At 47.1% G+C, this 23,155-nt stretch overlaps 1 protein-coding gene across 2 annotated transcripts in view; it reads right to left on the bottom strand.

Annotated features, from left to right (window-relative positions):
• CREB3L1 (cAMP responsive element binding protein 3 like 1) overlaps nt 1-23,155 on the bottom strand; it is a 75,890-nt gene that overhangs the window by 13,408 nt on the left and 39,327 nt on the right. For both annotated transcript variants that reach the window (XM_006117285.4, XM_006117284.4), the window contains exons 2-7: nt 18,112-18,346; nt 11,191-11,351; nt 9,300-9,378; nt 5,493-5,650; nt 4,645-4,794; nt 3,847-3,905 (exon numbers count right to left, since the gene is read on the bottom strand). In XM_006117285.4, the coding sequence (XP_006117347.1) occupies nt 3,847-3,905; nt 4,645-4,794; nt 5,493-5,650; nt 9,300-9,378; nt 11,191-11,351; nt 18,112-18,346 (842 nt within the window). The remainder of the gene's footprint in view (nt 1-3,846; nt 3,906-4,644; nt 4,795-5,492; nt 5,651-9,299; nt 9,379-11,190; nt 11,352-18,111; nt 18,347-23,155) is intronic.

Below are 23,155 nucleotides of genomic sequence, written 5' to 3'. Positions count from 1 at the left end.
GGGCCTGCCGGGGGCTAATCCTGGGAGACTGGATCCAGCTCACGGCCAAGGATAGAAAATGTTAGAGGGAACACTGTCCATGCCCCCCCACTCTACTTCCCACTCCCAGTGCCCTGCCCTGCCTCTTGCACCTCCCACACACCGGCCCTGAGCCCATTATACACCTGTACCCCCTGTCCTGAGCCCCTCATACACCCCAACCCAGACTCCTGCATCCCCAAATCCTCAGCTCCCTGCTATACACTCCTGCACCCCCCATGCTCCAAGCCTGTGCCCTGAGCCCATCATACACCTGAATCCCCTGCCCTGAGCCCCCATACACGCCAACCCAAACTCCTGCACTCCCACATCCCTAGCCCCCTGCCATAAGATTGACAGAAGACAGCCTGAATGCGTACATGAAGCTGGATTTGACTAGTTATGATGTAAACTTCAAAGAAATGTGCAGAAAGATGCAGCAGCATTAGTCCCATTACAATGTTTGAGTACAAAGTCTGAGTACAATGTTTCATTTATGCTATTATTAATCATCATGTCAATTATCAATAATATTAAGTTGTATATTCTCAGTCATGCAAATGGGCATTCTTATAGGGCTCTTTGTTGAGCACTTGTTCTGAATTTTGATGTAGTTTGGCTCTTTGGTTTTAAAAGGTTGCGCTAGACCAGGCATGTCCAAAGTCCGGCCCGCGGGCCAATTGCGGCCCGTGTTCCGGTTTAATACGGCCCCACAGGTAATTTGGCAATATCTATCTTTTATGGCCCCCAACGAATCCATATGTATTGAGATGAATACATTGTAAAATCTCAGTTAATGTCAGTTGGTCTAAATCAGTTATAAATATATTTGGACACAACATGTATACTTGGTGTTATGTTCCTGTTCATATTTTTTGAACTTAAAAGTTGACAGACAACCTTTATTACCAATAATATGTAATGTACTTTACAATGTTCCTGACATATATTTCAGCTTCCTGGATTTTTTTTTCATCTGGCCTTCAGATATGAAAGGCAGAGTGATTTAACACCTGTTTAGATTTGTCATCCATGTGACGAAATGAAAAGTATGCCGTTTGCAATAAACTTTGCATAAAATAGTTAATTTGCATTTAATTTTAATGGTTCAAAGAATGTCAGGCAAAATGGTCGGCCCTCACTCATGTTCACTTCATCAAATCTGGCCCTTTTTGAAAAAAGTTTGGACACTCCTGCGCTAGACTAATTTGGGCCTCACTATCCTCTGAGCTAAAGGAGAATTTGCATTAGTTGCCACCCTATTAGGGGGGAAAGAATTCATGGCTCAAACATGTGACCAGCTCTAGCCATTGGGGGGCAGTGGAGAACCTGCATAATCTCCTTTTTCTCCTAGTAGTAGAAATGTAGCCGTGTTAGTCTGGTGTAGCTGAAGCAAAATGCAGGACTATGTAGCACTTTAAAGACTAACAAGATGGTTTATTAGATGATGAGCTCTGGCCCACGATAGCTCATCATCTAATAGACCATCTTGTTAGTCTTTAAAGTGCTACATAGTCCTGCATTTTGCCTTTTCTCCTAGTTCTTCTCCAGAACTGTATTATGGCAAAAGCATCCTGCAAAGGTCCAGGGAACAGCTGAAGGGAAAATTCTGAAGGGCTGGGGGAAGAATAGTGGCTATGGAAGTGACATTAATAAAACAGAAGACTTTCCAATACATACAACCATGTCAAATGACCTTGTCTAGTTTCTGAACTACCCATTCAATATAAAAATTGTGCTTAACGGGACACTACCAGGTTGAACCTTTTAGGCCCACATGTAGGTTTTGTACAAACTAAGGTCCATAAAAATATTTTGGTTACACTTGAAATTCCAATGAACTTTTTTCTTAACACATTAACCCTACACCGTAGTCCAGATATTGTAGCACAGTGATAAAGTAATAATCAGCCATGAACATACAGACACTATGGGCATGAGCAGGGAATGAACCTAGTATCTTCAGGACTGAAAGTACATTACCCTGACACTCAAACTAGAGGAGCAATCCTGTTAACTGGAAGAGGTGGACTTTTATCCTTACCTGTAGCCAACCACCAGAGGGAGATACACTCACATGCACACACTTAGTTAGAGTTTTACAACATAAGAGCAAAAGAGCCAGAAGGTGAAACTGACTCATCTGTTTCCATTGTGCATTTCTCTCCATTTAGAGAGGAAAGTGAAAACTGAATTGGGCCTTTTAAAGACTCTGCCCATTGTAATGATCTCAGGTGTTATTAATGACAGAGGAAAGGACACTCTTAAAACACTGGTCATGACACTGGATCCTTGAGAACTGACTTCTGTGTCTAAGAGGCCCATTTGGGGCTCCACAAAAATTTTGGGAGCCTCTTGCACGGATCTGATTGCAGGGCCATGCCATAGATTATTTCTAACCCGACAGTGTCCCAGCATGTTAAACTTGTAACCGCAACTCAGACAGGCAAGCCGGGATCTATGAAGGGAAGTAGATCCTATCGCCCTAGCTCACATTATAAGAAGAAAAGCAAACCTCAAGCAGGGGACTTTAGGGAACAAAATTGACCTTAGCTTCTTCCTGGCTATCAGCCACTTGAGTCATCATCTTAGCCTTGAGGGATGAGGGGATTTTATTTAATACCCCCAAGTGCCCACACTGCTATGGCATCAACCATATGCAAAATATATGAAAGCGTATGCAGAGAGCAGTGAGATGTACAGTTACTCCATATGTTCATGCAAATGTGGGATTTCTGATCAGAGCAGATGCACGAATAATATAGTGATAGTCACAATTGAAAATTTGAATACCGGGTGTCAGAAGAATCTGTCTGTGGGTCTGTATTTGATTAGTCATTAACTGGGTTTGATCCACAGTGTAGTCAGCTCTGGCTGCATGCCGGGCGAGGGCCTGACCACTTTTTGGCTGGGCCAAACATCAGAGGCGCTGTGGCCCAGTGTGGGTCACTCACAACACCACTCACTCCAGTTTTGAGGTTGTGGAGCTCACAGACGAGGGGTGTCCGGTGCTAGTGTAGGATGCACCTCTGAGGGAAAGAAAGGGGCCAGTTGGTGGTGGGGAAAATTTGTGCCTTCCCCCATCATTTTAAGTGGCATCCCAAAGCCAAGTGACCGCACAGACCAGAGCTAAAGAAACAATAATCTCACCAAACATGCTACCCGAACAATGGGTCATAAGGCCTGGAATATTGGGGGCAAACAAAATAAGGCAAGCAGAAGAGAGATGATTCCAAGAATCATCTAGCACTGCAAAGGCTGTCTGGGGGCAGGTGGGGGTGGGGAGGAGCGGTTGTTCATAAACCAAATCTGTGTGCCAAGAAACCCACCTAACACCTGTACAGAGAATCATGGTTAGACCTAATACCCCAAACATCACCAAGTAGTGTGTATGCTGAGGACTCCCCACTATCAAATAGGGTGTCACCACTTCAAGGCTGTGCTCTGAGGCACAGATATTAAGAAGAGTCAGCAGCTGAAATCTCAGATACTTTAAGATGATTTTTAACTTAAAAGCCCTCGGAACAGAATCCTATCAAAGCCAGACAGCCCAGGCATTGCAGTGCCATTACTTGCAATAGCTGTAGTGTTTTCCTGTACAGTACTGGGATTGGGGAGAGATCTTTGCAGCTGTCATGGCCATCTCTGGGGTGGGGCATGCTTAGAGCTGAATTCCAGCCCCCAGAAAAGGTGAGTGAACAGCTGGATGGGCTTTGGGGCCCCAGGACACTGCATCACAACATGAGCAGTGACAATGTAGAGGCCAGAGGCCCTCATGTCCAGTAATAACCTTGCTTGGACCCATAGAAGAGAGAAGACGACACTTACTTTTTCTCTAGACACTCTACATATTCCTTCTTCTTCCTGCGACTCTCCTGAGCAGAGATCTGGGAGGTGAGGAAGTACCAAACATGAGTCAGCACTATAGACTTCAAGCCCCTTGGTCTCCGTCCTCACCCCAGTTTTGTTAGATGCCTGTTTCCTTTGCACACACTTTCTCCTGTCTAAAGGAGACTGGTCTATCACTCTTCCCATTCACATCTGGCCACAGAACACTTAGGAAGCCAAGAGTGAGACATGACGTTGCCCAATGTGAAGGTTACAAATCACTTTTGCAATGGACCTGAACTTCATCCCCCCTGCAGGCATCTCTGGGGTCACTCAGAAATCTACTGACTCATGTGGCTACGTGATGGGGTTGTCTGGAAAGAATCTTGCCCTAAACCATCTTTGAATCACCAGTGGTGACTAATACATGCTGCGGGATCTCATCAGCTCCGCCATGGGGCTCCTGCTAATCTGAGTGTCTCATGGAACCTCACAGCAGTACCCAGTTATATGATTTAATATGTCTGTTATGGTAATGCCCAGTGGCTCTGTTCAGTATTTGGACTCCTTTGTGCTGAGTGCTGAACACACAATCAGAGGAAACCTTGGGCCCTGCCCCAAAGAGCTTACAATATTCTTTGGGACAAGCTGCAGGAGGTGATTGTAGGGAGGAGGGGCAGGGGAGAGTAACAATAGCAATAAGATTGTGCGGTTACACTGGTTGGTTATGGCACGTGCACAGCCTGATGTGTCTGCATCATTTAAACTATTTGTTTAAGATGTAATTAAATGAGAGACCTTATTCTTGATTTTCCTCCTGACCCTCTTCAGTGCCTTCTCCTCTGCTTTGGTGAGGGGCAGCTTGGTAGGGATGGGGTAGCCCTCTGCAATCAGGGTGCGTTTCTCCTCCTCAGTCAAGAGCAGGGGGCCTGACGTCCCTTGTAACTTCTGAAATAAACAGGCAGAAGCTATCAGTGGCACACGGAGCATCAGCAACAAATCCCACCCCACGGGCCCTCACTTTAGCCACCGCAACAGGGGCCCTTGCTGTAAATAAACCCCTGGCAATGGTCTTCACTGCAGCTTCACTCTGTCCCTAGTGACACAGTCAGCTGACTGCTTCCCACTCCGCTCACCAATACATCTGCTCCCCAAGCTGTTGTTGCCTATGGCATTTGTTGTAGAGCTCATGAAAGGCAGTTACTTCATGTCCCTTCTACGTGACTTCTCAGTTATTCCTTTGCCAGGAACTCCCTTATGCGTGCTTTGGTGAATTGAGTGATCCTGAAAGTGAAACACTAACATAATTCTGGGTGGAGTGAGGTGGTCACAGGCAGGTGATATTCAAGCCTCTTTCCATCATCTTTCTCTGGCATGTATCTCAAGCCTGACTTGCAACACTCCCTCCAATCTCACCACTTCAGGCCTGGAGTCCCAGCCAGCTCTGCCAATGGACCTCACTCCTGACTTGCAGCACCCCTCTGGTTATCCAGTCCTGGGCCTGAGCAGAAATTACCAACAGTCTGACTAATAACCAAGGTCACCCTGTGACCTTCAGCCACGTAAAGTCCCAGCTCCTATGAGCACAAAGAACCCTGCACTCTAGGCTGTGGCAACGCTCTGACGTCTTCATTCTCGCTCCTTACATGTGGTGCCGTGAGGAGAGGCGAGGTGGAGATGGCACTGGAAGAGCGAGCAGCTGGCCGGGCCGGGCTGGAGGGAGGCAGGGAGCGTGGACTCTGGGATCCGTCACTGTCACTGCCATGGCTGCTGGGGGGTGTCGGAGGCATCTGCACCAGGTCATCTAATGGGAAGTAAGGAGAGCCTGTTACTCACTACTACAACATCCACCTGCTGGGACAGGTGCGGGGCCATGGACAGCATCAGGGCCAGTGCTTCCCTGAGAAAGGGGCGGGGAGGAGAAAGCACTGTCCATAGCACTCTGGGGGCTGGAGGAGGGCAAGCTCGCTGAGGCTCAACCCAGGAAAGACACAATGTTGGTAACTTGGGGGAATAAATGGAAGAACCATCAACGGTTGTGCCATGACCTGCACATGGCGGCTGTCTCTACACTGGCAAGTTATTCCGGAAAATCAGCCGCTTTTCCGGAAAAACTTGCCAGCTGTCTCCACTGGCTGCTTGAATTTCCGGAAAATCACTGACGATCTAATGTAAAATCATCAGTGCTTTTCCGGAAAAACTATGCTGCTCCCGTTTGGGCAAAAGTCTTTTTCCGGAAAACTGTTCCGGAAAAGGGCCAGTGTAGACAGCACAGTAGTGTTTTCTGCAAAAAAGCTCCGATCGCGAAAATGACGATCGGGGCTTTTTTGCGGAAAAGCGCATCTAGATTGGCCACGGACGCTTTTCCAGAAAAAGTGCTTTTTTGGAAAAGCGTCCTGCCAATCTAGACACGCTTTTCCAAAAATGCTTTTAACGGAAAACTTCCGTTAAAAGCATTTCCGGAAAATCATGCTAGTGTAGACGTAGCCAGAGAGTACACGTTCCACCCTTGCCTTTGAGGGGGTAAGTGGGGCCAGGGCTGTTCTTGATGCCCAGGCAGTGACTGTGGAAGAGGGCTTTCTTTGAGCCATGACAAGGGGAAGGATGCAAGTGAGCCTTCTTATCCAGGCCTCTGTGACCTTGAGAGCCCATTGCTATGATGTGCTCTGTGTGGGGCTTGCGAGCGCTCAGGAGCTCTGATTTTGGGTACTTCAGTTTCTGAATGTTCAGTCGGAGACATTCAAAATCAGCTGCCACTTGAAAAATTCAGTCCCAGCAAGTTTTGGGGTTGAACATTTCAGCAGTGCCTCTCCGCCCATGCCATACAGCTGCAGTCAATGGTGCCAGATAGCAGGGATGAAGGGTTGTGGTGGTGAACACTTGTTCAAAGTTCCATAAACTGCAAAACTCAGAGGCTGGGGGAGGCAGGGCCTGGCCACTTTTAAGCAGTGGTGGTCCCATGCTAAAGCAGCACTGCTACAATGTCCCTGAAATTTGATGCAGTTACCCCTCTGTACACATGGAGGGACAGCTAGACCAAATGGTGTTGAAACCTTGGACACTGGGAGTCTGTTCTTATGTAATTAGGGTATGTTTACACTGTAGGGTATCACGGAAAAACTCCACTGTGTCCAAGGAATACATTTGCTCTTCCGTTTTTTGGTTGTTGGTTTTTTTTTGGTGGAAGAGCAAATGCGCTCTTTTGGGGAGCACTATATGTCTCGTTCCACGAGGGATAAGGGTTCCACTGAAAGAGCAGGCTTTTTCACCATCTGGCCCCATCTAAACTGGGCCAAATGGCAGAAAAGCCTCTTCCGGAAAAGCGATTGGAAAAAGCTATGCAAATTGCGGAGTCAATTTGCAAAGCTTTTTCTGAAAAAACCCTATAGTGTAGACCTAGCCTAACAGAGTGCAAGGGAGTCCTCTGAGAACTTGATTTTCAGTAGTACTGGCTCATACACAGTGTGGGTGAGAGAGAAGGGAAATCCCCAGGGCTAAGGTAGTGATAAAGCCCCTGTGGAGGGGATATGAATGCAGGGACTGGAACAAAGTCCCTGCTGGGAGGAAGTGACCAGAATTTGCTTCCCAAAGAAATACCTTATGCTGCCATGCATTTGGCTTAAAGGAGAGGGAACTGTTCACTGTGGCACCCTGCATAGGATATTACTCTGTGGATATATCTCCTGCTCCAGCTGCCTCACCTTTTGTTTGTTAACCTGGCCAAGCTGCAAGGCCCACCATTCTTCCTAGACCTTTAGGAAGGAGGCACTCTGAGGAGATGGGATACTGTGAATTTGATGAGGGCCATTGTTACCAAGGAGGCCAGCTGTACTGATGTTCACAGAAGCAGCCCATTGGATGTGCTCTAGGTGTGTGATATCTGTAAGCAGGCTTGTTTGTTTTAATTAGTGTGAGCAGACCATGCAACAGCCTTGATTTTACATGACTGGCCAATTTGAGCCTCAAAACCCCTGTCTCGGCGGGAACAGAACATGTCCCACATTTGGTAGCGCCTGCAGCAGTACCATTGGCCTTCTAATGTATTCCTACAATCATGGTTATAAAATGAGTTCTCTAAGGGTGCATCTATACTTCACCATAACTGGAAATAAGATACGCAATTTGAGCTATGCAAATTGCATAACTTATTTTGATGCTATTTCAAAAGAGCTTATTTCACCATTTGGCACTGTCTATACGGCACCAAATTTCGAAAAAAAGTGCTATTCTGAAACATTCCTTACTCCTCGTAGAATGGGGTTTGCAGGGACATTGGAATAGCAAGCCCGAGATAACGGGCTTGTTGTGAAGATGCAGGATAGCTATTTCAGGAGACTCCAGTATCCTGAAATAGTGTTGCAGTGTAGATGTAGCCTAATAGGACTTGGTGAAATCTAGTGCCCCAGACAAAATCAGAGATGTTAGAAAACATGTGTCAAAAAGCATTCAGGGCTAAATTAGCAATGTCTGAATCAAGCCAGCTTCCAGAGAACTGACTCTGCTACCATTAGGGAGTTGGCCAAAATGCTGGGGATCTTTACAAGGTATCCAGATACCACAATGATGGGTTGGTATCAGGACCAAAACAGCATGCAAAGTCTGCTGTGCCCTGGCTCAGCTATGCTGCTCCAAAACGACCCTCCCCTTTGCCTAGTACACACTCACAGGCAAAGGGAGGTCTCCAGGGGAAGAGTACCACTCTGTGCTTAGTTTCCTCATCTGTAAAATGGGAATAAAGATACCGACCTCCTTTGTAGAGCATTTTGATGAAAAGCGCTATATGGGAGTCAGGCAGTATTATTAAAGCATTTCAGGGGCTCACACACTCGCCATGGTACTTAGTGCACTCTAGTGGCTCTGGTTCCTCGGTATCGTAATCTAGCACCTGGTGCTTGAGAACTGCTTCACCTCTGGGTCACAGGACTGACTCCACTCCTCCAGGCTGAGTTCTATGTGGGAGCATGATTAGGCTGTGTCTCTCTGGGACAGTCAGAATTCTTAATGACGCCTTAATTGTGCATTTTCAGACTTCAAATGTTTGAGTTCCTTTCAAATTAAACTGAGTTCTGAATTTCCTGGCTTTCAGATGGTTGTTTTTGGATAACTCCAAGGTCCCTGTGAGGCTTTCAATGCTCAGATCTCTCATAGATATTTCCAGCTGTAAGACAGTTTCTTGTGCATAGAAGTTGCAAATAATTCTGTATGTGTCAATCTGGACATGCTGTAATTCCGCTTGTATCTGAACACAGGTCATTCTGCATGAAGATAGGGGATCCATGGTAACTCATCTCAGCCTGCCTGATGTTATTCTATGCTAAAGGATCAATGTAGGAGAGTTGTTTAGTGTGCCTATGTGCGTGTCTTGGAGTGACTAGCTTTGCAGTCAGATCTGTGCAATACTGAAGGGATCCGGGACTGGAACAAGTACCAGCTGGCTGATTCTATTTTCTTACCTGCTGGTACATTTAAAAACTGGTTCACTTCCCTGGGCTCAGCTTTGATCACGGGTGGTGGAGTCATTTCCACAGGTGCCTGTGAAAAAGCAAGAGTGCACAGCTATCTCTCAGTGTCTTTTTTGCTTCCCTTCCCCACCTTTCACAAACAGCCCTGGCAGAGTGTTGGCTGTGGCCATGGCTTTACCAGTTCTCTACATTGCCACATTCCACCTTGAGCCCCTGAGCCCACCCACCAGCCTGCTCCGGCACTAGCAACAGGTACACTGGCAACCGACAGCATGTAGACAGTCATGTCAAAAATCTCTCCCTGTGCCTGACACACCAAATACAAACATGTAGATGTGCTGAGGGAGGGGAAGCCACCCACAACCATGCTGCCACTGCAAATGACAAGGCAGCATCTCTGCAGGAAGACTATTACCTCCGTGGCCATTAGCCCAGCTCAAGGCTGCAAAAACACTATTTAAACAGCTCCCCTGAATTAAGAGGGATGCCTCTCCTAGATCTGCCTTAATCAGAGCTGTGAGAATGTACACAGGCTTTAAGAAAAAGAGTAAAACCACTCTAGGGCTCAGGGCTTTCACCAGGGCCTCTGAACAGCTGTTTCTCATCAAAGGGATTAAGAGTTAACATGAACAGCATGGTGCTCCCAGCTTGGACTGAACTGCCCCTCTGCTTCCAGCCTCCCTTCCCCCATTCCAGCACAGGCAAGACTGAGAGATTTTACACTGAACAGTCACATTGCAAACTCCCCCAGTCTGTAAACATAGCTGAGGGAGGGTCCTATCAGCTGTCAGGCACACAAAACCGATCTGCATTTGAGGGCACAGGGAGTTCACGCAGTGTAAATAATGAAGAAAGTTTGTGTGCATTTCTGGCTTGAAGAGCTGATTTTTTTAATAGAATTGTCTGAAAGGGAAGTCGCCCAGCATGAGTCAAAAAAGGAAGATAAACCAGGAAAGGATCTACTGTATCTGATGGGTCACAAGGTACAAGATAGTTCAGCACCAAGCAAGATTGGACAAACCTCCCCTCTCAGAAGAACCCCACAGGAACCAGGGCTAAACTGAGCCCTCAAGTGACCTGCATGTCACCAAGGGGAGCATGTATCCAAAAGTGTTCTTCAGGGTCATTGTAAGGACATTGGGCGTGGATGAGAGCTTTGGTCCCCCAGTTCTTGGAAATATTCATAACAATTGTTAACACTTTGCAGGTGGTATTCACCTGAACCTCACAAATAGCAGCAACTGGAACCTCAAAGAAGGGTCATTATCCCCGTTGTTCAGTTTGGGAAGTGAGGGGCCCAAGGCCACATGACAAGTGAGTGGCAGAGCTGGGGGCAGGACTGAGAAGCAGCAGGCTCATATTCAGCCCATCAAAAAATGAGGAGTAATGTTAGTTCGAACCAAGGGGTTTGATTAGAACTAACACAGCCCAGAGCACGCTTTCACTTTCGAAACAGCTGGGTTCCGAAACAGCGCGTGACCAAGATTATGCTAATGAAGCGCAGGATATTTAAATCCTGGCTTCATTTACTATTTCAAATGCCTACATTTACATCCCTAGTTCGAACTGGGGTGCAAGTGTAGACATACCCTCCATGTCGACACAGGAGGAGTATGTGCTCTTTGGTCCTTTTGCTCTTTTCATTAAAATAGGGAGACGGGGGAGTTAACACCATTCTACTAGATATTTCAAGGGAGACATTGCTAGTAATAAGGAAATAGTTGGGAATCAACTTTGTTTCACCTTCAGCCCCCTTCCCAGAAGGACCCTATAATGGCAGCTAAGGGGCCCACAGAGCCAAGACACAGTCGGGGTTTGTTGTTGGGAAGTTCCAGTTAACAGACACATACCCAGGCCCATATTCTGGGTGAAATAGGCTCACCTCCTCAGGTGCCGGCAGTCTCTGCAGTGGGTTGAGGTTCAGCGCTGGCACTAAGCTGGCTGCAAGCTGGGATTCAGGAAGTTCTGGAACCAGGTTTTGTTCCTGCTTCACCATAATGGAACACAGCTTGTGTCCAAGGGCCCACACGCCACTCTCCAGGTCTGAAACAAGCACACCGTGAGAATCAAACCCCACCAAGCTTCTTGGGACACCAGCCATAGCACATCAATGAAAGAGAGTTTTCTCTATCTGCAAAGGGCCCCTTTCCAATGTGTATAGGGGATATGGATGACTCTTTCTCCATTGAGATATGTGATAGGCACTGGTGCTGCACAAATGTGTGAATACCCTCAAGATGTAAGGGGTTAGTTAATCCCTCTCCTCAGGGACACTACTCATGCTGACATTTGTTCTCCAGGTGCAGAGGAATGCATGTATGCCGCTCCCCCCTCCCAGCCAGAAGAGGCTGCAGTCTCTACCATGCAGGCATTAGTGTGGAGGGAGAGGGAAAGCCCTCTGAGGAGCATGTCAGGGCCTGAGTGCCCCTCTCTTTGTGCATGCTTGGGGTGTAGATATTTAGGATGACAGGAAATCACAGGAGCTGGATCTCAGACAAAAAGAGATAATGGTTAATTCAAACAAGGTGAAGTCTCTTGGCCTCTATTCTGGAGTTCTGGTCCCAGCCTTCCTACTCCTTAGACACCAAGTCTGCACCCGTTTCAGGTCATACATCCTCCTCCCTAATCCTTTTCTCTTCCTTTTTCATCTCAGCACTGGAAACTTACTGGCTGCCACATTACAGCTTTTAATGCAGCGTGTCACCAGTCAGTGTGCGGGTTAGTTCTAACCATGTCCTGGGTAGCTCAAACCCGGATGCAAGATTTTGGGCTACTACCGTAGCCTCTAGACACTGCTCTGGTAGCGGCTAGGAACTATAAATACAAAAGCCTAGAGGAGAGTCACAAAAGCCTACAGGAGAGTTCCTTTGAGGTTAGAACTGCATGGGGCCTGTGTATGCAATTGTAAACTGTTCCTCCTTGCAGCTCCCAGTGCAGGGGACATGCCCAGGGCAAGGTGTAAATGGCCAACCTGAACCGTAGAGTAGCCTTTAGTCATCCATAAGTCAGAGCAGCCGCTTATGTTGGGGCTACCGAATCAGCCCTGAGTGCACTCAGCAACCAGATAGTTCTAAGGTGGATTAAAGCCACCTTTCCCCAAACCGTTCCTGGGACTTTCTGTACTGTTCTTCTGGGAGGCACAGCACAGAATTTAGTTTGTGCCTACACGGAAAGTAGTTAAAACTCTAGCAGTAACTAGGGCTATAAACAGTGTGTCACCCTGGCAGTGGCCTATTCTGGCTGTCTTCCTGTACCTAGTTTGACACACTTATTCTGCTATGTAGAAAGGACTCCATAACAGTGCCTGTGTAACTGGTCTGGCTTGTCCTCCTTCCTTCCAGCTCTCTGTTTAATAGGAAGTCTCTGAGTGCACTTCCCTATGCCCTGCTGGTGCTGCTCTCTATGTATATCCCCTGGCTAGTCCCTGTTGAGGCACTATGGGATAGCTACTTGGATTTTCCCAGAATGCACCAATGCAGACATGATTAGGCATCCTAGTAGGTGTGAATGAATAACACAATAGTGATGGCAGCAAAGGTGCTGTGTGGACACAAGCGGAACTTTGTTACCTGTTAAAGAAGCCAAACCATACCCAGTTACAAAATTCACAATTGTCGTTCTAGTGTGGATGGGCCCTGTATTTTGAACAGTGGGGGAGGGTCGGGTGTGACAAGGCCACAGGCAACTGTACCCAGCAAACTTGGATGAACTTTCCCCTCCACCTAGCTGTTCTGCCACAAAGGTAAAAGCTGGACTGGAAAGTTTTACATTTCCTTTTCTGAAAGAGCAATGGTGCCCCCTCTGCCTGTGAATGCTTATTCGCCAGAATGGGTCGGAATGGTGCCCCTGGCCTCTGTTTGTCAAGGACTGGAAATGGATGACAGGAGAGGGATCACTTGATGATACCTGTTCTATTCACTCCCTCTGGGGTCTCTGGCATTGGCCATTGTTGGAAGACAGGATACTAAGCTAGATGGACCTTTGGTCTGACCCACTATGGCCATTCTTATGAACACTGTGGCTACTAGACTTGTTACTAATCAAAGCAGAAGAGGGCAAACAAGGGGCTCTTACTGTCTAGAATGAACTAGGTGAAAGGATATCCCCCAGCAATGTCACTCCAAATAGGCCATGCACTGAACATCCAAACCAGCACATTCTGTCCTTCCTTTTCTTGTCCCCATGCCAAGCCCCTCTGTCTGTCTCACCCTGCAAAATTTATTGCAAGAGCAATCGGTTACAGAAATGAACAGGACACAAAGTGTTGTTAAGGGCCAGATGAGAAGGCATTTTCCATGGGTGCGTCTACATTCCACAGGCTCAGTGGACATCCCAAAGATGTAGATGATCCTGTAACACTAAGATGTGACTGGATCCAACTGTGAGTGGTGTCAGGAGATTCTGCCTCTGCACTCTTCTCTAGATACATCTTTTACGGTCAGATATTGGGAAAGTGTGTGCAGTATAAAAATATGGGCCCATCAAAACAGACATGAGAAATCCATTACTCCTCTGAAAGCAGGTAGGTGTCTGAAGAGAAATGAGAGAAGGGGAATATATTTAAATGTAGGGTAATCATTTCTCTTTCTTCTCTGTGCTTTAGAACCACAGCCTGCTTGTTGGCATAGAACTGGACTCTACAGCTCAACAGCTCAGCCACTTTCATGTAATCAGATGTACAACTTCTGCTCTAGAGACCTGTAGCCTGCTTGTGGGCATGAAATCATGCCTGCACTCCCTGCTGCAGAATGATCATCTGTTACCCAGAACCAGGGGTTCTGTATTCGTACCCATGACCCATTAAGTAAGTGGATTCCACTGAACAGCAAGACCATGAGACAGATGAGCAACCTGAAACTCATAATCTAACTGAATGAGTGGATGTCTAGCATGGGATGGGCAGGATTCTGACGTTTTTGAAGTCAGCAGGGAAGCATGGAGAAAGCCAATGTGTAAAGCCATAGCCAGCTCCAAAACTAGATACTGCCAAGGTTCCTTTGAGAGTGCTGCAGGCTGAGACTTATTTATGCTTGCTGCAAAGGTATTTTGTACTCATTCTCTGTACAGAGGTGAATTGCACTCTCTGACTAGTAATGCATGACTGGCACACCACTTCAGTCCTACTGGTTTAAGTGGTGCATGGCTAAGCACTATACAGACAAGGGTATACAAAGAGCCCAAAGAGCTTACAGTCAAAGTAGAGCTATCCCAATATGTGGAAAGAGGAGGAAGGAGAAGAGATGACAAGTGTAACTCAGATACAAGTTCCTATGGGTATGTCTACACTACAGCACTAATTCGAACTAACTTAATTCAAATTAGTTAATTCGAACTAAGCTAATTCGAACTAGTGCATCTAGACCTAAAAACTAGTTCGAATTAGCGTTTTGCTAATTCGAACTAGCATGTCCACATTGAGTGGACCCTGAACCGAGGTTAAGGATGGCCGGAAGCAGTGCCGGCAGGGCATCAGATTAGGACTTAGAGTGTGGAGCTGCTGTCTCAGGCTAGCCAAAGGCTGTGGTTAAAGGGACCCGACCCTCACCCCGGACAGACAGTTCTCAGGGGTTCCCCGCACGCTTGTCTAACTCAATGAGGGACAGCAAAGCAGTCCTGGCTTGAAGTGCCCTGAATGCCCACACTCGGCACATCACAGCACTCGGCCATCAGCTCGGCTGCACTTGCCGCAGGCTGCCATCCGGAGGGGAGGTCAATCGGGGGGCTGCAGGAGAGCTTCCACCCCGAGGAGCCTGCAGAGCCATCCCAGTCCTCCCCATTGGGGGCTCGTACCCCATTCCTCCCTCACCTCCTTCCACTTACCCCTCCTTAGCCCCCCTTCCTAATGTACAAAATAAAGGACACGTGTGTTCAAAAATAGAAACTCTCTTTATTGAACAAAACTCGGGGAGACTGGGAAAAGGAGGTGGGAGAGGGGAAGAGAGAGGGTGGGAGAGGGGAAGTCTACTAAAATGATCAGGGGTTTGGAACAGGTCCCATATGCAGAGAGACTGAAGAGACTGGGACTTCTCAGCTTAGAAAAGAGGAGACTGAGGGGGGATATGATAGAGGTCTATAAAAGCACGAATGGTGTGGAGAGGGTGCATAAAGAAAAGTTCTTCATTAGTTCCCATAATAGAAGGACTAGAGGACACCAAATGAAATGAATGGGTAGCAGGCTTCAAACTAATAACAGAAAGTTCTTCTTCACAAAGCAAATAGTCAACCTGTGGAACTCCTTGCTGCAGGAGGCAGTGAAGGTTAGAACTATAACAGATTTTAAAGAGAAGTTAGATAAATTCATGGAGGCTGGGTCCATGGAGTGGTATTAGCCAGGGGATAGAAATGGTGTCCCTGGCCTCTGTTTTGGAAGGCTGGAGATGGATGGCACGAGACAAATGGCTTGGTCATTGTCTTCGGTCCACCACCTCCGGGGTATCTGGTGTTGGCCACTGTCGGCAGACAGGCTACTGGGCTAGATGGACCTTTGGTCTGACCCAGTACGGCCGTTCTAAGCTCAGGGCTCAGGGTCGGGGGGTCTCACTGGACCACCTTGATTTTCATGCAAACCTGCTCCTGTGTGGCCAGGCTGGCAGCTCTCCTGACCTAGACGGCCACTTTCCTGTGCCTAGTGTGGAGGTCGTGGATGAGGTCCACAATCTCTGCAGTAGACCAGGCGGGCGCCCGCCTCTTGCGGCCCCGGGCAGGCTCCTGGGAGCCGCCAGCCTGGTCCCGGGAAGAGGCGGAGGGCTGGGTGGCAGCGGGTGGCTGGTTCGTGCCGTGCCAGGTGCAGGGTCTGCTGGCTGAGTGCTGGCAGGCTTGCACCTGGCACGGGCACCGTAGCCAGACCGTGCCCTTTAAGGGCTCCAGGGCCGGGAGGGGGGCAGAAGAATTTCCCTGGTGGTGCCCAGAGTGGCCACCAGGGAAAGACGGGGAGGGCTAGCCTCCCACTAGTTCGAATTAAGTGGCTACACAGCCCTTAATTCGAACTACTTAATTCGAACTAGGCGTTAGTCCTCGTAGAATGAGGTTTACCTAGTTCGAATTAAGCGCTCCGCTAGTTCGAATTAAGTTCGAACTAGCGGTTTGTATGTGTAGCGCCTATCAAAGTTAATTCGAACTAACGGCTGTTAGTTCGAATTAATTTTGTAGTGTAGACATACCCTATGTTACTTTAGTACAACTACATATCTTCTTTGTTTTGTGTTTCACTGCTCACTGCATCTCCATCCTGTTTGCTTCTAATCCTGCCATCATGATCTTTATTCTCATTTTATTTATTTACAGTGTATGCATGTCTCAAGTCCATGTGTGTTAAGGTGTGTGTCCTTACCTGATTGGTTTTTACTAGTTGGCCAAGAAACTCTGCTTCTGTTGAGCCCCCTGCAGGGCTGTGTTAGTATTAAAATTAGGGACAGGAAACCCTTCTAAATGTAAAATGTTTAAGGTTAAGGAAAAGCTGTTGAGCTGATGTTATAGGGCCTTCACTTGGTGACCCTCTAATGCATTGTCTGAGTTGTGTGCATTGACCCAAAAGGTGGTAACTGTGCAATTTGCAAAGAACAAAGAGGCAGCAGATGGCAGTTTCTCTCCTTTCTTGGTGTTTGCTATCACAGAGCAGGGATAGTTCCTGGCTACAATGGAGAAACCTCTATCCCAGCCTTTACACTAGCTGAAAGGAAGGGCTTTCTTCCCCTTATATATACTGAGTCAGTGACACAGCTTTTTCAGGCAGTCTGGTGTCCATCAGCTGCCAGGACACCCACAGAGTCCCACAAATTACAGGACTGCCTGTTGGGATTGGTCTAAAAATATCTAGTCATCATGAATTATCCTGAAATGAATTGTTTTAAGAACAGGGTTTGAAATAACTCTTCCTCACTGTCTTCCTCTAAGAGATCCATTCATAAGGAAGCCACTTACTTTTCCACATGCACCAACATTGGCTGAAGGCAGAGACTCATGCTCCCTATTTCCGGACCAAAACCTTACTGGTAAGCTCCAGGAAAGGACTTGAGTCCAGTGCATGCACTCCCAACCTACCAGGGTCCTAAGGAACTGCCAGGATCACACAACGCACAGAGACACTGTGGCGTAGTGGGGGTGCTGTCTGCTCTGTGACCCAGGGTCCCCTTGCGCTGTGATGAGAGATTCTCACTGGCTCTCCCAAATGTGTATTAACCCAGACATGCAGGCTCAGCCTCCCAGGGAGGGAGACAAAGGAAGGAGGGCGGAGACCAACACCTGGCTGGGGGGCAGGGCTGGAAGAGAGTTTTTTAGTTGTCTGTCTGGTATAATGGAGGAAACAGCCTAAGCAAGGGGCTGGGATTTAGGGGCCCAGTCTCCCCTATCTCAAGGGGGGCTGAGGCATCCTAGGCCTGCTCCGTAACCAGATTACATCTAGGCTGTGCTGTATCCTGGAGAAGCAATAAACTCCCTCTATTCTACTGGCCGGTGGAGTCTGTTCGTGCCATTACAGGGGTGCAGGAGTCGGGGGAACCCCGACGCGCCGTCACAGACACAAACCATAATCATCAAAATGACTAATGTTCAGCAAGGGAAATGAATAATTATGTTGTGACGTAGCAAATGTAAGAAAAAATGTGGAGCAAATTCATAAAACAGCAGACAAATGTATCTGAGGACCAACTGTACCAAGTCAAAGCAGTTAGGCAGTGCCCCAGTGCAGAGGAGCCTGACTTGGGTCCAGCAGGCCCCACCTCTGCTCAAAGACCTCAGCTCTCCTAGCACATGTAGCATATCTTTTGGAAACACGGCAATTTGCATATGGGTTTCCTGTGCTCACCATTGGCATTATCTTCGGTCTTGATAGGCATGAGGGGGCTCTGGGGAGCAGAATCTCCACTGAGCGAATAGCTGTGCTCTGCCTGGATGCCTGGAGTAGCAGGGTCCAAGTCCATGTCCATGTCCAGTAGAGGATTCTTTTCAGCCAACATTGGATCATCAAAGAAACTGCTGAAGAGTTCGTTGGAGAAATCCTCCATGTTCTCAGAGAAATGATCCAGATTCTCAGAGAAATGCTAGGAGGGAACCAAGTGAAAGACAATGTTATTGTCAACTCCAATAGGGGCTAGGGAGCCTTCCACTGAACTGTGATAAAAACGTCAGCAACCACATCATTTGGATGAAAAATAACAACAAATCCATCCTTTATTCGGATCAATGCTATAGCTAAATAAAATTATCTTGCTATTAATAAGGTACAGTTCAAATGCTCAATGATATATCTACCTCTCTCTCCCTCTGTCTTATACATCTAACTACACCCAACTAGCTATCTCTCTGTCTTCCTTATGTACCCATCTGTCTGTCTACGTAGGGTTTATTATACTGTATGCTATTTAGTAGAAGAAAGAACTTAAGGAAAACTTGTGTGATAAAAAATTGCAAGTACATCAAAAAGTTGTGTTCTTCTAAGTCTGCGCTTGGTGACATAAATGTTCCCATATGTTCTCCAAGTAGCAGTAGGCACTCTGGTACCAAGGATAACAAAACCCAATCCTGGATTTTTATCAGTGAGAAAACATTAATATGATCAAAATAAAAGGAAGGCCCCATGTTGTATTTAATTTCCTTTAGGATTCCATAGCCCTTCTGTGGACCCTATGAGAATGCCCTCAGGCCAGTTAGTGCCTGTGAAATTCTGCTTCCCGATTAAATTTAAACCCCACAAATTGCCTGTTAACAGTAAACAATCATTCCACTAACAGCCAATAAATCTGATCCCATGCAGAACCTGTTTCCCCTGAGACAAGCACTCCTATTTAGAAGTCAGATCACTAACTTTTCTTTTTGATACAACAAAACATTGCTGGGGCAATGAGAAAAACAATGGTTACCAATAGCCAGCTGAAAATGTATTGGCAGAGTGACACTTTCACAGAGGAAAGAAAGAGAACACATACATTCAATAGACTAGATAACATAAGTGGTCTTGAAAGGTATGGATAGAGCTGACCCAAAGTCAGAAAAGGCTAGGCAGGCTAGAGGAGGCTGAAGAGGGGAGAACGAGGGTTGTGGGCCTGGGGAGGAGGCACAGCAAGTGAAATACTGAAAGCAATGGAGTGTGTGTGTGTGTGTGTGTGTGTGTGTGTGTGTGTGTGTGTGTGTGTGTGTGTGTGTGTGTGTGTGTGTGTGTGTTAGGGATGTAAAATCTCATTTAATTGATTAACTGGTTAAGCATAATGTTTAACCGGTTAACTGATTAAAGAAAACAGGGCTGGTGGAGGGGCTGCTCCAGCCCCTGCCACTGGCAAGGGCAGCTCATGCCTGGAGCGGGAGGGAGCCACTCCAACTGGAGGGGGGCTGTCGCTTTTGGCCTGGTGTGAGGCTGCTGGCTCTCAGGATATGTGGGGAGCTGGCAGCCCCATGTGAGGACCTGGCAAAGCTGCTTCCAGGTATCAGTTAACCATTACCCGGTAAGTGTCACCCTGAACAGATGCTTACCAGGTAACCCTTACCATTTGCATTGTGTATGTGTGTGTGTGTGTGTGTGAGTGTGAGTATGAGAGAGAGAGACGCATACATTACAGACCTCTGACTCCACAGCTATACTTACCTGCGGATCAATGTGGATCGATCTTCTGGCATTTGATTTAGCAGGTGTAGTAAGGACCCACTAAATCAAATGCTGAGGGCACTGCCATCAAGCATTGGTACTCCTACTCCTCAAAAGGAGCAAGGGAAGTCAACGGGAGCGTTTCTCCCTTCAACCTCCTGCTATGGGGATTGCACCAAAGCTCTAATCAAGGTATGTCAACTCCAGCTATGCAATTAATGTAGCTGGAGTTGCATATCTTAATTTGAACATATCCCCTCATGTAGACCTGGCCTGCGTAGCAGTGGGAGGAGACCATGTACCAGGAGGAGCCTTAGAGGGTAGAAGAGGTTATAGGTGTGTGTTGAGAGTCATTTCATTCTCTAATCAGAGCTGAGGGAGGAATTGGCCAGGGGACCCCGGATACTAGACTCTATTAGTTCCTGTTCCAACAGGAAGGTGTGTTTGTTTTACCTTAACACCATATCTTTCTGTAAACATAGCCCTGGCAGTGAGAGCGTTGGGAAGAGGAACAGACTGAGCTGGCAGCCCCCCTACCTTAACAGAGAGAAGCTGGGGAGAGCACAAAAGGCAGAGGGAACATCTGCAGTTGGTCACTCCCTCCCACGCCCCGTCTTCGATTTGAAATCAGAGAACAAAGGAGCACTAAGCGTGCAATTCTCCAAAATCTCTAGGCTACATCTACACTGGCATGATTTTGCGCAAATACTTTTAATGCAAGAGTTTTTGCGCTAAAGTATTTGCGCAAGAGAGCATCTACACTGGCATGTGCTTTTGCGCAAGAGATGTGCTATTGCGCAAAACATCCGTGCCAGTGTAGACGCTCTTTTGCACAAGAAAGCTCCGATGGCCATTTTAGCCATCGGGCTTTCTTGTGCAAGAAATTCATGTTGCCTGTCTACACTGGCCTCTTGCACAAGAACAGTTGCGCAAGAAGGCTTATCCCTGAGCGGGAGCGTCAGACTATTTGCGCAAGAAGCACTGGTTTTATACATTAGAACGTCAGTGTTCTTGTGCAAGTACTCGCAGCCAGTGTAGACAGGCAAGATTTTGCGCAAAAGCTAATGCTTTTGCGCAAAATCTTGCCAATGTAGACACAGCCCTAGAGTCTGTGACTCCTGCTTTCCTCCTGGTGCTAGGTTTTCTGTCCCTTTGTTTCCCTTGTCCTCACTCCTGTCCTTCCAGTCACCCCAGTGACATGTAGCCATCCAAACATCCCTTGATATTACAAGAAGAATGGGGAGGGCTGAGAAGGAGGCACTTTCATTCTAAGCCCTGGTTTTCAGCCACTCACTGGACATTAGGATTGAATTTTTTCCAAGCTTTTTTTTTTGGAGAGGCACATTTGGTTTGATAGCTTAGTAAAGCCCACTTGGCCATTATCAATATATCTACAAGGATTTTTGTACTTGGATAACTCACAGAAAACTACTCAAAATTGCTCTGAGCATAACCCTTTGCAAGGAGAGGAAGACATACAGGGAAAGGAACATCTCTACCCCTTCCTATATAGTATATCTGGGGTTCGCACTGCTCAGCACATTGGCTATAAGGAACACATATTCATACAGATGCTGCCACACCTGCCCTGCAGGTGACTTTTCTTTTTAAAACAAAACAAACAAATTCAGGATAAGAAAGGACAATCGTGCAATTATAAGGGTGGGGCTGTAAGTAGGAAAGTGAAAGAATCCAGAGTTCTGGCACAGGCCTGTATGTAGGAATTTCTGTGGGGGGTGCTTTTTTGGGGGTAAATGTGGACTGCAAGGGTGTGACTGCACCCCCCATGGTCCCCCAAGTAAGTGGGGAATTTAGCCCCAGCCTTCTCCCCTGCTGACCAGAGCATGGGGGAGGAAGGCTCAGGCATCACGCAGCTCCTGCCTTCCCCTTGCCGGTTGAACCATGCTTACTTGGGTGACCATGGGGGAGTGGCCAAGAACATGACATACCAGGCTCCCTTCACAGTGAGCAAAGATATGAAAGAAAAAGCTATAGTCAAACCTACCCATGTGTCAAGGCTGGAGGAACAGTGCTATGAGAATCATCAGCAAGTTTCCAGGGAGTTTCAAATCTCCGCCACAGCTTTGTGTTAACAAAAGGAGCGAGGGTGGGGAAAGAGTCAGAGACAAGTTGCACTGAATTATGCAATAATTTCACATAAAATCCTCATAGCTGCATCCCACCTACAGGTAAGAACAAGGATCTCTCATCACAGAGTGGTCTCCAAAGTGCAGGATAAACAGAGAAAGTGTGATGACATGACACTGATTTAAGACAAAACCTACTGGAGGAGGCTTATTTAGAGGTTAGAAATGAGGGAAGGGGAGATTTTTTTCAAAATGTCGTAGCTGTTTGGCTCAAACAAACAACCTTTTTTCAAAAGCAGCCATTGGTTTGGGGCACTTTTTCTTTTGGGCACCCAAAAATTATAACAGGACTCAGAATGAGTAGCCACTTTTGAAAATGTGGCTGCAGAGTCAAAGCTGTCATTACAGAGATGCAAGAGGGCTGTTTTTCAAGGTACCACTCCCTCCCCCCTCCAGGGATCTTAGCTAACTTGTACAGTGAAAGGAAAATTGGAGCTGGGGAAGACAAAGGAATCCATACCCACCCTACAAATCCAAAAGGCAATAACATCGGGGGTACATCCATCCCCTGGATTCTATTATTTTAATACTTCAGCAAGCATAAATATTCTGCCTGTTCATCAGTGCTGCTTTCATCTCTCACCAAGTGCTCACCAGCTCAGGACTAATCCTCGGGTGTCTTAGAGTGTAGGGAGCAGACATAAGAGAATGCTGTGATTAAGATAGACCAGTCCCTGAGATTGGGGATAATTACAGTTATCATCAAAGATGGCACCAGGGATCAGACTCCCATATACTGAAAGTGTGCACAAAAATATCATAGGTTTGTAAATTGTTGCTTTTATCCAGAAAAGCTGGCAAGGACATAGTAGCAAGAAATGGGTGGGATCGGAGTGGGTGGGGGAAAGAGAGATAAAGGGGAGGCAGAGGTTGTGGGAGGGTATGTCTACACTACCACCCTAGTTCGAACTAGGGTGGTTAATGTAGGCAACCGAAGTTGCAAATGAAGCCCGGGATTTAAATATCCCGGGCTTCATTTGCATCTTGCCGGGCGCCGCCATTTTTAAAGCCCCGGTAGTTCGGACTCTGTGCCCGCGGCTACATGCAGTACGGAGTAGGTAGTTCGAATTAGGCTCTCTAATTCGAACTACCATTACTCCTCGTGGAACAAGGTGTACTGGTAG

This window comes from Pelodiscus sinensis, chromosome 4 (genome assembly GCF_049634645.1).
Source record: "Pelodiscus sinensis isolate JC-2024 chromosome 4, ASM4963464v1, whole genome shotgun sequence".
Classification (NCBI taxonomy): domain Eukaryota; kingdom Metazoa; phylum Chordata; order Testudines; family Trionychidae; genus Pelodiscus; species Pelodiscus sinensis.
The sequence above is the reverse complement of the archived record's forward strand: the minus strand, read 5'-3'. Positions and strand labels throughout refer to the sequence as shown.